Source organism: Microtus pennsylvanicus, chromosome 3, assembly GCF_037038515.1.
Source record: "Microtus pennsylvanicus isolate mMicPen1 chromosome 3, mMicPen1.hap1, whole genome shotgun sequence".
Lineage (NCBI taxonomy): Eukaryota > Metazoa > Chordata > Mammalia > Rodentia > Cricetidae > Microtus > Microtus pennsylvanicus.
This window is the reverse complement of record NC_134581.1, coordinates 12,589,333-12,604,370: the sequence shown is the minus strand read 5'-3', so window position 1 is coordinate 12,604,370 and position 15,038 is coordinate 12,589,333. Positions and strand designations below refer to the sequence as shown.

The following is a 15,038-nucleotide window of genomic DNA, read 5'->3' as shown; positions in this document are numbered from 1 at the left end:
TACTGCACAACCGTGTACACTGCACAACCGTGTATACTGCACAACCGTGTATACTGCACAACCGTGTACACTGCACAACCGTGTCTACTGCACAACCGTGTACACTGCACAACCGTGTACACTGCACAACCGTGTACACTACACAACCGTGTATACTGCACAACCGTGTACACTGCACAACCGTGTACACTGCACAACCGTGTACACTGCACAACCGTGTATACTGCACAACCGTGTACACTGCACAACCGTGTACACTGCACAACCGTGTATACTATACTGCACAACCGTGTACACTGCACAACCGTGTATACTGCACAACCGTGTACACTACACAACCGTGTACACTGCACAACCGTGTATACTGCACAACCGTGTACACTACACAACCGTGTACACTGCACAACCGTGTACACTGCACAACCGTGTATACTGCACAACCGTGTATACTGCACAACCGTGTACACTGCACAACCGTGTACACTGCACAACCGTGTATACTATACTGCACAACCGTGTACACTACACAACCGTGTACACTGCACAACCGTGTACACTGCACAACCGTGTATACTGCACAACCGTGTACACTACACAACCGTGTACACTGCACAACCGTGTATACTGCACAACCGTGTACACTACACAACCGTGTACACTGCACAACCGTGTATACTGCACAACCGTGTACACTACACAACCGTGTATACTGCAGAACCGTGTACACTGCACAACCGTGTATACTGCACAACCGTGTACACTACACAACCGTGTACACTGCACAACCGTGTACACTGCACAACCGTGTATACTGCACAACCGTGTATACTGCACAACCGTGTACACTGCACAACCGTGTACACTGCACAACCGTGTATACTATACTGCACAACCGTGTACACTACACAACCGTGTATACTGCACAACCGTGTACACTGCACAACCGTGTATACTATACTGCACAACCGTGTACACTACACAACCGTGTATACTGCAGAACCGTGTACACTGCACAACCGTGTATACTGCACAACCGTGTACACTACACAACCGTGTACACTGCACAACCGTGTATACTGCACAACCGTGTACACTACACAACCGTGTACACTGCACAACCGTGTACACTGCACAACCGTGTACACTGCACAACCGTGTCTACTGCAGAACCGTGTACACTGCACAACCGTGTATACTGCACAACCGTGTACACTGCACAACCGTGTACACTGCACAACCGTGTATACTATACTGCACAACCGTGTACACTGCACAACCGTGTACACTACACAACCGTGTATACTGCACAACCGTGTACACTGCACAACCGTGTACACTGCACAACCGTGTATACTATACTGCACAACCGTGTACACTGCACAACCGTGTACACTACACAACCGTGTATACTATACTGTACAACCGTGTACACTGCACAACTGTGTACACTGCACAACCGTGTACACTGCACAACCGTGTATACTGCACAACCGTGTATTCTGCAGAACCGTGTACACTGCACAACCGTGTACACTGCACAACCGTGTATACTGCACAACCGTGTACACTGCACAACCGTGTATTCTGCAGAACCGTGTACACTGCACAACCGTGTACACTGCACAACCGTGTATTCTGCAGAACCGTGTACACTGCACAACCGTGTACACTGCACAACCGTGTATACTGCACAACTGTTATTTTTGCTCCCACGAAGTGATTTTTCTTTCTTTGTGTGTGGACAAAACGACTTTCCTTTTTGTTTTCTGCTCTCTATTTCACCTTGCAGACGTGTGACGCCCATGTTTGTTTTCTTTCGAATGACACTTGCCAGGTGACATTACTGAATTATCTGCTATGGATCCAAATTTGAGTCCTTGGTCTAATTCTGACGTTGTTGCTATGCAGTCTCCTTTGGAAGTACATCACTGGGTTCAGCTCATGCGAATCTTACTTCATCCATATTCAAGAGAGAGCGGCCAGCAAATTTCCCTTCTCTGGCCTTGTTTGGTTTTGAAGTCAGTACTGTAATAGCCTCGTAAACCAAGTTAGAGAAAGCGTCTGCCCATCCTCCTTGCTGTACTTTCACTTCTCGGAGAGAGTTTATGTAATGTGGAAATTTTATACTTCTTAATTGTTTGGTAGAATTTACCTATGAAGCTGTCCAGGCTTGATAGTTTTGCCATGGAAAATTTAAATATTGATTCGGTTTCTATAAGGATCAGAAACAACTCACAATTTCTATTTCCATCCCCCTGAAGCAGTTGGGCCATGGTCACTCCAGTGATTTTGGTATCGGCTCATTTAGAAAAGGGTTTCGAGCTTTCCAGAGAGTTCGGTCGTGATGGTCTTTTCAGTGTGTCACAGTACCTTTTGGGTTATGGCATCTTGATTCCTATTCTCTTCCATCTTCAAACTTGTTAGAGCTTATAAATTTTATTCTGTTTAATATCCAGTCAAGATTTATTGCCCTGTCCCGGCAAGCTAATGACGTCGGCTCTTATCTTTGTTATTGCTCTCTTCATGCTGCTTTTGGATGGGGTATCATATTTTGTTTTTTGACTTTTATATTGATATGTATGAATACATGTTCATGTGTGTGTGTGCATGTGTGTTCTGTGACTGTGCATGCATGTGTGTGCACGTGTGTGTGTGTATGCATGTTTAAGGAATATGGAGGACAACCTCAGGTAGAGTTCCTAGATGTGTTCTCTCTGATTGGTTAGCTCCTCCTTCCCACTTAATTCGTTCAATTCTTGTTACTTTTCGTAATTTGGAAAATTTGCTCTATTTTACTATCCCTTGTGTTATTGTCTTGGATCTTTAATGAAGCACATTATAATAAGATCTAAGGTGAAACGTTTTAGGCTTCCTTCAAACAATATGAGGATCTCTGAATGCCCATGGTCTGTTTAGAGATCGGCACTTTAGATTTTTGTTGACAACCTTTAAAAGCACCATTTTTTTTTTTAGGAAGTCAATGTATGTTTGCTGGGATTTAACTATACGCTTGTCACTTTCTTTTTTCTTATTTATTTATTATCACTCGTGTGTTTGATGTGTGAAGATGGCAAGTATGTGCAGGCCAGAGAACAGCTTTTAGAGGTCAGTCTCCTCTATCCACAGTGAGTCTGGGGATTGCCCTGAGGTTGCCAGGCTTCAGAGGCAAGTGATTCTACCCACAGGTCCACCTCTCTGGCCCCATCACTCTTTTTGCTTTTCATCTCTTCTTGTCGGAGTGCTTGCTGTGTGTGGTAGTTTGAAATAAAATGGCCCCCAAAGGGAGTGGCACTATTAGGAGGCGTGGCCTTGTTGGAGTAGGTGTGATCTTTGGGAGGAAGTGCGTCACTGTGGGGTGGGCTTTGAGGTCTCTCTTTTCAAGCATCATTCAGTGTGACAGTCAGTTGACTTCCTGTTGCCTCTGAATCAAAAGATAAGTACTCTCAGCTCCTGAACCACGTCTGCCTGCAGGCCGCCATGCTCCCTGCCATGATGATAATGGACTGAATCTCTGAAACTGTGAGTCGCCCCAATGAAATATTTTCCTTTATAAGAGTTGCCATGGTCATGGTGTCTCTTCACAGCAATAGAAACCTCAACTAAGACACTACAGTTGCTTTATTTATGATTCCAGTTAAGCGTCCTCCTTCCCTCTGTCCCTTCCTCTCTTCCTCCCTCCTCCCTTCCTTCCTCCTTCTTTTCCTTCTTTCTTCCTCCCTCCTCCTCCTTTCTTCCCACCTTCCTCTTTCCCTTTTTCCCTCCCTCCTTTTCTTTATTCTTTCTTTCATCCTAAAGATGCCATTTTACTGTTAGCTTCAGCTATAATCTGAAAGAAGCTTCTGTGTAATTTTCATTCCTCTGTGTATCATCTGCCTCTCAGTCTCATCAGCGCTTTGCTGTCTTTGCAGCCCTGCTATGTCACAGAGATGCCCAAGGATGGCTCTCAGGAGTGCTGTCCTCCATCAGTTCTGTAAGTTCTCAGCCAGAATGTTCCTGAATGTTCTCTTACTCCCATCTCCGTATGCACGTCTAGAGAGTCACTTGGACGGGCACTGAAGCTGTCTACTCTCTTTCCATAACGCATTTTCTCTCAGATTCCAGGTCCTTGCTGCCCTGGGTATTCACTATTTTCAGTCGCTCTGTGTTTCTGGATGCTACTTCTCTCTTCAGATGTGTCTAACACCTATTCAACCTGCCAATCACATTTCTACTTTACAATATTTTAGAAGCTCTCTATCTGGAGTTGTCTTCAAATTTTCTTATTTGTTAGCTTCTTGTTCTCTCATTGGATCTTCTAGTTTATGCTTCACATTTTAAACATAAATGACTACATAATTCTGTTCGATAATTTTGACATATGTGCCTCCAAGGACTAAATTAACTGACCCTGCTACCTCTCCCCGCAGCAGCGTTTTCAGGGGGGCTCTGCTACCTCTCCCCGCAGCAGCGTTTTCAGGGGGGCTCTATGGTGCACTGGTTAGCACAGGGGATGTTTAGTGTGTGAGCAGCACATTTTCCTGCTGGCTGAATTGCAATTGTTAGATTATATTTGTTGAAAGCTTATTGTTGGGAGTGTTTGAGTTCTTGATTTAAATTCCATAGACAGGAGTTATCTTTACCTCTGTGCACAAATTATGACCTGCTCTCTCACTTGACAGTTTTAAACAGAAATTTCTATGTGCTTTTCTCACACAGGGACCATGGATTCACATTGTAAATTCAAGAAGGAAAGTTCTACCTTTTTCTCTCTCTTCCTCTCTTTCCTACTCCCCCCCTTTCACTCTCCTGTTCCTCCTCCACCTCCTCTTCTCTACTCCTCAACTGGTGACAATTAGTATTTGATATCCAGAAACAACATAAGCTGAAGACAAAAGTAAATCATCAATACCAAAGTTGGTTTATTTATCTTTCTGGGCAAAAGTTCTTCACTCAGGCGTTGCAAACTGAGGCAACACTGGGCTTTGCGACATCCTTGAGTGAATGTGACCAGCTCAGTAAGAATGTGTATTGCCTGAACCCTGTTCCTATTCCAGGGGATCATGATCAGTATGGCTGGAGTGAAATGCGACTACCGAAGGCTGCTGGGAAGGCTGATATCTGGCATTCTGAGCAGAGACAGGCAGTTACCTATGGCTTCTCAGTTTTCATATTGTTTTGCCATGAGGGAAGCATTTAGCAGGGGAGCCTGAGGTGAAGGCCGACACCTTCCCCGTCTATAATGATAGACCCAGGAGAACTGAAAAAAGGAACGAGGACTCGGACCTGTCCAGGACAACCCAGAATAGAGAAGGCAGACTAAAGTCTGAGCAGTAATGACGTCAACTGAGCTCTCTTTTAAGGAGACTGGAGAGAGATGTTCCTCAGGAAATCTGGCATGCCCTTTGACTGGAAGATATAACATGTATGTGAATTATGTGTGTTTTTTGGACCTGATGAAACATCATCCAGAACTGGTTGTGACCAGTTCGGCAGAGCTTCTGAAAGGCCACACCTTCTGGTCATGATCACGGGCCCCTAAGGAAGCTCGAGCATATCAATGTGCTTTCTTCCCATTATTTCAGAGACTTCATGGATGAGGGACTGAGATCAATCAAAACAGTGTGGAGCAAACGCTGCATAGTTAATCCCCCTCTGGCTTCTGAGGCTTTGTGAAGAGAGCTATTGCTGATCAAAGGGGCTGGTTATTCATAAACCTCTAAAGCTTGCTGGAGTTTATAGCTAGCTATAAATGGATCTTTCTCTTCCTATGACTTTCTTTTATTTCTTTTCTTTTTCTTATTTCTTACTTTAAAAAAAAACTGAGATGGGCTGCTTCTGTAGTTTGGGCTGGCTTTGAACTGTGGTCATCCTGTCTCTGAGCATTTGGATGTCAGGTGTGAGCTACCAAGTCCAGTCCCATACATCTCTTTCAATATGGCTGTGAATTGCCCATTAACACGGAATAGATGGAAAACAGTCAACTTTATGCCCTTGAGTGTATTTTGTTCTTTATTCTTCATCTATTTCAAATGTGCTCTCTCTCTCTCTCTCTCTCTCTCTCTCTCTCTGTGTGTGTGTGTGTGTGTGTGTGTGTAGTGAGAGAAACCGAATGCTCTAACCCTACTTATCAACCACCACAGATAATATATACTTGTGGACTCAGCAAACCTAGATGGCCTGAAATTCTACATTTCTAACAAGGCCCCGAATGATATAGGGTCTGCTCATTCTATGGATTGGTAGAGCAGAGTCTCTGGGCTGTGTCTCTGCCTCAAGGGGCTTACACAGAATTTGCTACTGGTAATCACACTTCACAATGATAATTCCCAAGTCCAGCTCTTTGCAATGTATAGCTCTGTTAAGAGCAGTTGGTGAGAGAAGACCTCTCTACCATTAAGGGAAATCTTAACTATCAAATGGATGAGTCTAACAGGCTAGCGCTGATGGAGGAGTCAGACCTGGATGGCTGAGATAGAGTCACGTGGTAGGCACGTGATGGATGTTCTGATGAGCTATGGGAAGATTTGCTGATGGGCTAGATACAGAGGTGTGTGAAGAAAGGGGGAGACAGACCAGATGCAAAAGACTTTGGCCTACTCCACTTGTTGAGTGACATTCCTATTTCCTGAGAGAGACAGGTGAGGAAGAGTCCGTGTGGGTGGGTGGCCGAACAGACCGAGAAAAAGCACGCGTGTTTGTTAGTTTTATGTCACGTGTTCTGCAGCTGGAGACTAGGACAGAGCAGAGGTCCAGAAGGTTTTGCCTAAAGCAATACAAGATCTTCACACTAAAAAAATGTAAATAGTTCGCACAGAAGGAGGCAGGAAAAACCCTGGCCAAGGCTGATTAAAACTGGCCGCTGGGGCAGGCACTGTCTCAAATCCATTCAGCCCGGCACAAAATCTCTAGGCCACTGGGTGGAGAGTCAAGATGCTAATGAAGGATGGGATGGTAGGTAGCACCGTGTAACAGAACTGGAGCGAGACGGTCCATGCTGTGCAAAGGAGCCCGCAAAGCACAGTCCACTGTATGCTAAGCACCACTGAGCTCCTGAGCTAGCTCTCTGCTCTGGCCAGTTTGCCCATCCTTTCTCTTAACAAACTATTTTCCCAGAGTCCACTGCAACTATGTGTCTCTGCTTAGTTCTTTGTTTGGAGATGCAAGAATCCAGAACCCTCCTTGAAGTGCCCAGGATCCCTGATATAAGCCAATATTAGTTCCATATTCTAAAGACTGGGCCTTATTGGCTAAAGCTATCTGGAGAAGCCTGATGCTGGAGATGAAGATCTTATTCAAAGATCACAGCAGCCTTATGGATTCGCAGTTACTGAAATTACACTTAAAAGCTGCTAACAAGTGCCCATTCCCCTCTTGGGCCCACAAGGTAACTAAAAGTAAGGTGTGAGAGCCTGGACGCCTCCCTGCCTTCAGTTTTGTATCTGTGGCTGGGTTACGACTTAGAGGTAAACAGTGGTCCTTAGCCTTCCCTGCTGGGTCACCTTGAACTTCAGGAAGAGCAAAGCTTCTCAGATGAGGACAATCATCCATGAAGATGAGGCTGTACTCTTGTAAAAATCAAATAAACAACTAACAGCACACTGGACCACCATGCAGAATGAAGCTGAGATGACGGCAGACCAGGGATGGCCAGGACTACAGCTTGACCAAGACTCCTTAATGTGGCAATGCTCTTGCCCTTTATCCAAGGTTTATTTTCATTTGTGCATTTGTGTATGAATACGTGTACTTACATGTGCACAAGCGACTCTGGAGAAAAGAAGAGGATGTTGGATCATCTAGGGCTGGAGTTACAGGCAGTTGTGAGATGCCTGATGTGGATGCTGGGAACTGACCTCTGGCCCTCTTCAAGAACAGCAAATGTTCTTAACCACTGAGCCATCTTTTCTAGCCCACCTTGCTGTCTTTTAACGACTTGTTTGTACCCTGGGTCCCTGTGTCTGTTTCTTTTCCCACTGTGGCCACTTTCTTCACTCTGCTTTTTGACATTACGGATCTATCTAGTTGGCCTCCCTAAGCCTAGCCTGTTGGAACTTCTAGTGATGTCAATATTTTCAATTTAGAGACGGGGTAAAAGGCAGCTATTCAGTGTCTCTAGGTCACCTGATCTCAAGGTGAAGCCCAGAGCTAGGCTTACTGAGGCCTAGATGTCCAGTGTAGTGGCCATCAGGTCCACTGAAGCAGACAGCCAGCGGAAAGGTGACAATAGAGATTAGACTCAGCATGAGTGGCCAGCCAGACTCGCCACATGAATGCGCAAGTTTAGTTATGTATCTAGTGGTTTAACCTGTGAGATGTTGAACTCTGGAGCTGCTGGCTAAATCCAGTTGATAGGCACACAGTTCTAGACAGACCTGGGCCAGGATGGTTCTGCCCTATTCTGCCTGCTAACTTGTGTCTGCTACACACTGTTAAGGGCTCAGAAGTTCCACCATTTTCCTGTGTGACGGTGAAGAACACATGAACTGAAGTTTCCAGAAAAAAAATAGTCACACCTGTGTGAAAGGTTCAAAAAGGCTGATCAACTTATTGATCTCTGTGATTGTGGAGTCACTTCTTACAGATCTGGAGCCAAATCGCCTTGGGCTACCTTTAGCCCCTTTAATGGGTATTTATCACTCTCCTCTGTGTTTGACCACATATCCGTGGGACTGTGAAGCAAAATCCCATCTGGAACATTCAAACAGACCCCCATCTTCCACCCACCCAAAGGCTTGGGACATCTTCAGAGAGTTGAAGCCCCAACCAAGACTTCCAGGCTTTGCTGTAACCACCTAGCGGATATTCCTAGTTTAGTGTGCGTGTTTGTACGTGTGTATACAAGTATCCATGGAGGCATGAAGTGGGCATCAGATCCATCAGAGCTGTAGTTTTATGTGTTGCCTGATGTATGTGCTGAACTTTGCCACTCTGATAGAACAATCAGACTCCTTATTGCTTTTCTTTTTTAGTGTGTGAGTGTGTATGCATATGTGTGTGTTGCGTGCTTGCACATTCATATGCATGTTCTTACATGTGCAGGCATAGATGATGTACAGGCTTGAGTGTACATGTGTGCCAGTGTTTGTGGAAGCTGGTGTGGTCAACCTTTGCTATGACTCCTCAGGCACCATCCGCCTTCACCCTTTCTAATGTGGATTCTAGACATCCATCTCACGTCCTTACACTTTCAAGGCAAGCACTTACTGAGGTATTTCCTCTCTCTCACAGCTATTTTCGAGTCTTCATCTCATTTAAGGAATTAACGTGTCCCACTCTCTCTGCCTGGCGCCACTGCCCACCTGATTCAGGCGTCTCAGATGTGGCACAAAGTAACGTACAAGAGGTCAGGTTTTCAGACGTAATCTGTGTCATTGGAGGAAAAACTCATTCACAGAAGGGTTGTAAACAATTCCTGAGCCTTTTAATGGCCAGACCTGTAGGTCCGAGAACACAGGAGACAGCGTGGAGGGAAATGGACTCAGAGCACTGGAACTGCCTGGAATGGACACCCACCTTTCTTCAAGAACACAGACTCTTGACTATGTCACAGTCCAGAGCTATCAGAGAATGAGAGGGGCGTGAAAGGAATGGACTCAGCCCTGTGCCCCTGAGAGTGTGCTTCGGTCCCTGCAGGCTGGTTCTCCACTCACAGAGCTATCAGAGAATGAGAGGGGCATGAAAGGAATGGACTCAGCCCTGTACCCCTGAGAGTGTACTCTGGTCCCTGCATGATGGTTCTCCACTCACCAGAGCTATCAGAGAATGAGAGGGGTGTGAAAAAAAGGATTCAGCCCTTGCAGCCTGGGAGTGTGCTCCAGTCCCTGCAGGCTGGTCTTCACTCACCACTGTTGCTGCGTGTCCTGAGGTCAGATCCGTCTCCTGATCCATCAGCCTCTTCAGGAACCTCCACGAGCTCTGACGTCTTGGAGAAAAGAGGAGAGAGCACAGAGTAAGCCAGTGAGCCATGATGTATCATGGGCCAACTGAGTATAGAACTTTAATGTCCGTTCTGGATCTAGAGAGGGATTTGAATTGCAGTTGTGAATTTTCAGTTGTTATATACGGTCCGTCATTGATTGGCATGCTAAGGGGCATACAATTGTCCACATATACTCACACACTTTGGCATATTTTTATTTAAATCACATTTAGCTCCATTTCTATGGTTCTTCCAGTAGCTGAGAGTTAACATCACCATTTGAACTTCCAATGAGAATGATACCCTCTTCAGAAGGTCATCAGGTCATGTCACAAATTCCAGGAGCTTGGGGAGGGCTCAGTTTTTAAAGTGGTTGTGGTATGAGCATGAGAACCTTAGTCTGGATCCCCCACACTTACATAAAAACCAGGCATGGGGGACCGGTGCTTATAACCCCAGTATCGGGGGGCCACTGGGACAAGCAGATCCCTGAGCTTACTGGCTGGCCAGGTGAGCTGACCTGGTGAGCCTCAGGGTTACTGAGAAACTTCATGTCAGAAAAAACATGGTTAAAATGGTTGCAAGTGAGAGGAGAGAAATGCCTTGCCTTGACCTTTGACCTCCATATTCATGCACACACATTTGCATACCCTCATGGGAACATTGGCATACAGTAAAACACATGTACAATGGCACAAGTAATATTCTACGTGCCGAGAGACAGTGTCCACCAGAGCCAAACACTTCCATTTTATTAGCAGATCCTTCAGGGCTCACGTGGAATGGCCATTGTAATAACCCTGACACAGCTGTTACACTCTCATTCTTAATAAAATAGAACGAGACATGTAAGTGTGTCTTCCAGAAATGCTAAACAGTGCTTTCTTCTATGTGGGTTTAGTCTTTACAACCAACTGAACCAAAGGATGGGGATGTCTGTCCCCTTCCTCTTTAGCGTCCCCTACAGTGCCAGCAAACTACCACAGCTAATTCACATTCCTGAGAAGGCAGACCTAGCTGGTGTCCGTGTTATGCATGAGCTAGGAGAACACATGGAAGCTGCTCTTAATTCTTTTAATTGCCACTTTTCTTCTCGAGAGCTTCACTCACGTAGACAATGAAACATGATTATAATTTTTTTTTTATTTTGGAAGTCAGTGGAAGAACAAAGCTTTCCATGAGTTAAGGATGGCTTCTTAGCAATCGTGTGGCTTCAGAAGGCTTTCTAGTCTTGCATGCCTGACCTATGTTCTTACTCTCTCTACCACTGGGCAAGGAGTGCACACCTGTTTGCCTGCCACTAAGCTTCGAGCTCAACAACTTGTTGAGGTTGGGTAGCCAGTGAGTTTGAGGAACCTGTTCTCTCTCTCTCTCTCTCTCTCTCTCTCTCTCTCTCTCTCTCTCTCTCTCCCTCTCTCCCTCTTTCCCTCCCTCCATCCCCTTGTACTGGGATTACAGTCAGTCACAAGAACTGCCACAGCTTTTACGTGGCTTCTTGGATTCAAACTTGGGTCTTCATGCTTGCCCACTAGTTCTTAGATAGCTGAGCCACCTCCTCCCCTTCCCACCCAGAAAACTTTACGGAACAGAAGACGAGGTCAATTACCGAGGTTCTGGGGGGTGAGTCAGACCCACTGCCTGAGCTGCCCTTCTTTGTTCTCTGGGCCAGGGAAGTGCCAAATCTGAGGGCCTCATACACGGGATCCACCTTATTGCCACAAGCTGCAAAAGAAGAAGAGACCCATTTCAGAGAGCCCAGCTGACCCAAGAAGCCAGATCTCTGTCAAAGAGTCTTGGGGACCTGACCAGGGTCAGGTTTCTTTCCCAATCAATGGACGAGGGCTCACATTAAATGCCCTTGCCTCTGTGTGGAACTCTACACATCCAGCCAGAACTGATAAGAACATGAGAGAAGATATCCACACCACATCTTTAGATGCACTTTATTAAACAGTATGTGTCATTTGCTGAGTTTCTACTCAGCATTGGTAAATATGTATTATATTATACATACTATATTAATATATTATTGAATATTATATTTATGCTATATATAGTTGTATATATACTAGATACATATATAAACAATTGTGAGAAGTAGTGAATACTGGCCCCATCTTACAGCATATGGCTGAAGTTCAATGACACTTGATAAATAGGGAGCTAAGTCTGTACATGGGCTGCAGGGTGCCATGTCCTATGCTGATGGTTGCATGGGCGCGTCCTTTGATGCTGATGGCTGGACAAGTATGTTGTCTTGTTGCTGAAGGTCTGGAAAGTATGGCGTCTACTTTTGAAACTCTGCTTTTTGTTTGTTTGTTTGTTTGTTTGAGTTTTTCCAAGACAGGGTTTCTCTGTAACAGTCCCACCTGGCCTCAAACTCACTGAGATTCTTCTGCCTCTGCCTCCCGAGTGCTGGGATTAAAGGCGTGCGCCAGCACTGCCCGGTTGACACTGCTCTTTTAAACTCCATTAGGGAGAGCATATGTTTCATCTCCAGAAATTATTAGAGCTAAGAAGCTCTGCTATTCCACTGGCTTTGCAGCTCCTATAGGGTCACCGTCATCACTGGCACCTCCGTGCATCCTCGTCCCAACTCACCAATGGGCATAACTTCTTTAATGCATCCAAACTGCTCATGAATGAGCAAAGGGGAGCTGTAGTAACGCCGAAATCCCTTTGGCTGGAGAGAGAATGAAAATGAGAAAGACTTAATGTCAGAGAGGAGATAGAAAAAAACTAAGCAGCAGTTCTAAAGATAAAGCCAGTTGTTGCCTCCCTTGAATGTACTGACATAGCCTGCTGTTGTTATAATTTACCACTGACTAGGGGAAGGGGATAGAGGAACAGAGGGAGGTGAGCAAGCTAATGTTTCATCTAGAAGGTAAGCTCCCAGCCTTCTGTCCTTGCCTCTTCTACTCTGTTCTTATAAGCTCACTATGTGCTGAATCCTCACCCCCACCCCAGAATACATATCTCAGTTTTCCACCACAGCTTACTATGGGTGCTTCAGATGATAGAAAGCCCACACAGGGGAAGGTAGAGATCAGGACATGCCCAAGGCCCTTGTAGGCTTTCAGAGTGTACCCAGAACCATCAGCTTTGCTTTCTGGGTTCGGTTGTGTTTCTGACCTGTGGTCTTTCCCTTGGCTTGTTGGAAGTATCCTTGGAAATACAGACAGGGACAGATTGCAAGCCAGAGTCACTGGATGCACTTTCTAAGGACCTGGATTTGATACACCCCAGGGTTGGCAGGTGACTTGAAACCCGTAAGCATCTATGAATCCTCATACATCTCTTGCAAGTGGTGCTCATCTTTGAGCACTGCTAGAGATTGGGGTTAGAGGCAGCTCCCCACCCTAAAGCAGGTCTTTGATAGCATTGCATCTGGTGTTAAGCCATTGTCCCTAGTTATCATGAACTTTTCCTTAGAGTCAGAGAAGACATCAGAATTCCTTCCCGGGCTGGAGACTGTTGCTACTTCCCTATGGCAGACACTCTTGGTGTAATACTTTGGACACTCTGGGTTCAGTGGTCTTTAAAACGTGTTTGGATGTACACTGGGACTGAAGGCCACACTCCTGAGATGGCCTGAGCAGATGTGCACAGACTGGGAGATCTCCTTTAGTCTGACCTACATGACTGTCACAGGGACACTCAGGTGTGTGTGTGTGTGTGTGTGTGTGTGTTAGCTTCAGTCTTCTCTCCACCCCCACTCAACAGCTAATGGCGACCACACAGTATCAAAGCACCCTAGTTTGCACTGGCTGATGGGGGCGCTCCTGTAATGTTTAATGTTCACTCTGAAAGCCTGAATTGTCCCAGGAAGAGGAATGAAGCGCTACAGCTGAGAAGTCCCCACCTGAGAGGTGGGACACTCTCTGAGGGTCGGACTCCTGTCCGGTGTAGCGCATTCGTTACAGATATTGGCACGTCTCAGCTCCTTCACTGTGCCAATTTCAGTGCTTCTGGGGTCGCTTCACAACTCCTGAGAAGGCGTTTCTCTGGTGTGGCTTCCCTGGGACAGACTCCTAAGGACTCAAGAGTGTTCCAGGGCTCTGTCTGTCCTCACCAGCCCTTACCAGCTTGCCCATGCAGCGCTGGGGTGCCAGGCCGTCTGCACACTTGTGATGGATGCTCATCTTACAGGCCCCGCAGCGCAGTCCGTGCTTAGCGTGTGTTCCTGTCAGGCACACAGCACACTTTGGTTAGGTACAGCCTGCCCTTTCCTGTGGTCTGGTCAGAAATCACTGAAAGAAAGGGAAACTTCTAGCCAGTTAATTCTTATCTGAAGATTGCTTTTCAGGAAACTTTATAAATGGAAAATTTTAATATAATGTATCCTCTCCCCCACCTCACATTTCCTGCTTAAGATATCCACTCTGGTTTTTTCCTTTTTATGTTCGTGATGTTAGCAAGTCTGAACACCCGTGCTTTCTTTGTCTTAATTCAGGTTAGCAAAATCCATGTTCTTTACTGTTCATGCTGGTAGTCCATCGTCCATCTCTTCTCTTTTGAACCCTGCTGAGTCATGCTGGTCCTAACAACTCACCCATTCTCACCTGCTCACCGTGACGGGGAGGTGTGGCAGTAGTGGAGGGAAGCTTGCAATCCCTCATGCTTATGAGCTGTCAGTCATGTGACTTTCTTTCAGTTCTCTGGATGGCTTAGCTCTTTAGTCCCTCAGGGTCCCTGCATGCGCTGCTTTCCATATCTGCAACGCTGCTCGGTCTCTCTTCACTTGTCTAGTGACCCCTTCATATTTTGACTCTGTCATTCATACCAAGGATTTCCCTTCCTTCCTTGTATCTCCACACCACCCCCCTCTTCCTCCTTCTGTCCTCCCTTCCCTTCTTTCATCGTCCTCTCCTCTCATCCTCTCCCTCATCTTCTTCTCTTCCCTCTTCTCCCTCTTACTTCCATCCTGTTACTCCGTTACTCTCATCTCTCTGTCTTGTCTCTGTCTCTCCTTCTCCCCCTCTAATTCTCCAGCCTCTCCCTTTATCTCTCCCCCTTCTTCATACTGGAGATGAACACTGGGGTCTCACACATGTTAGATATGCACTCAAGTCTCTGAGCCACAACCCAGCCCTCTAAGGTTCTTTCTTGCAGCACCCTGGGACTATCTTTTAGAACATTC

At 46.0% G+C, this 15,038-nt stretch overlaps 1 protein-coding gene across 3 annotated transcripts in view; it reads right to left on the bottom strand.

Annotated features, from left to right (window-relative positions):
* Stac (SH3 and cysteine rich domain) overlaps positions 1-15,038 on the bottom strand; it is a 126,604-nt gene that overhangs the window by 34,820 nt on the left and 76,746 nt on the right. For all 3 annotated transcript variants that reach the window (XM_075967690.1, XM_075967691.1, XM_075967692.1), the window contains 4 exons: positions 13,981-14,081; positions 12,500-12,581; positions 11,505-11,620; positions 9,823-9,901 (listed from right to left, as the gene is read on the bottom strand). In XM_075967690.1, the coding sequence (XP_075823805.1) occupies positions 9,823-9,901; positions 11,505-11,620; positions 12,500-12,581; positions 13,981-14,081 (378 nt within the window). The remainder of the gene's footprint in view (positions 1-9,822; positions 9,902-11,504; positions 11,621-12,499; positions 12,582-13,980; positions 14,082-15,038) is intronic.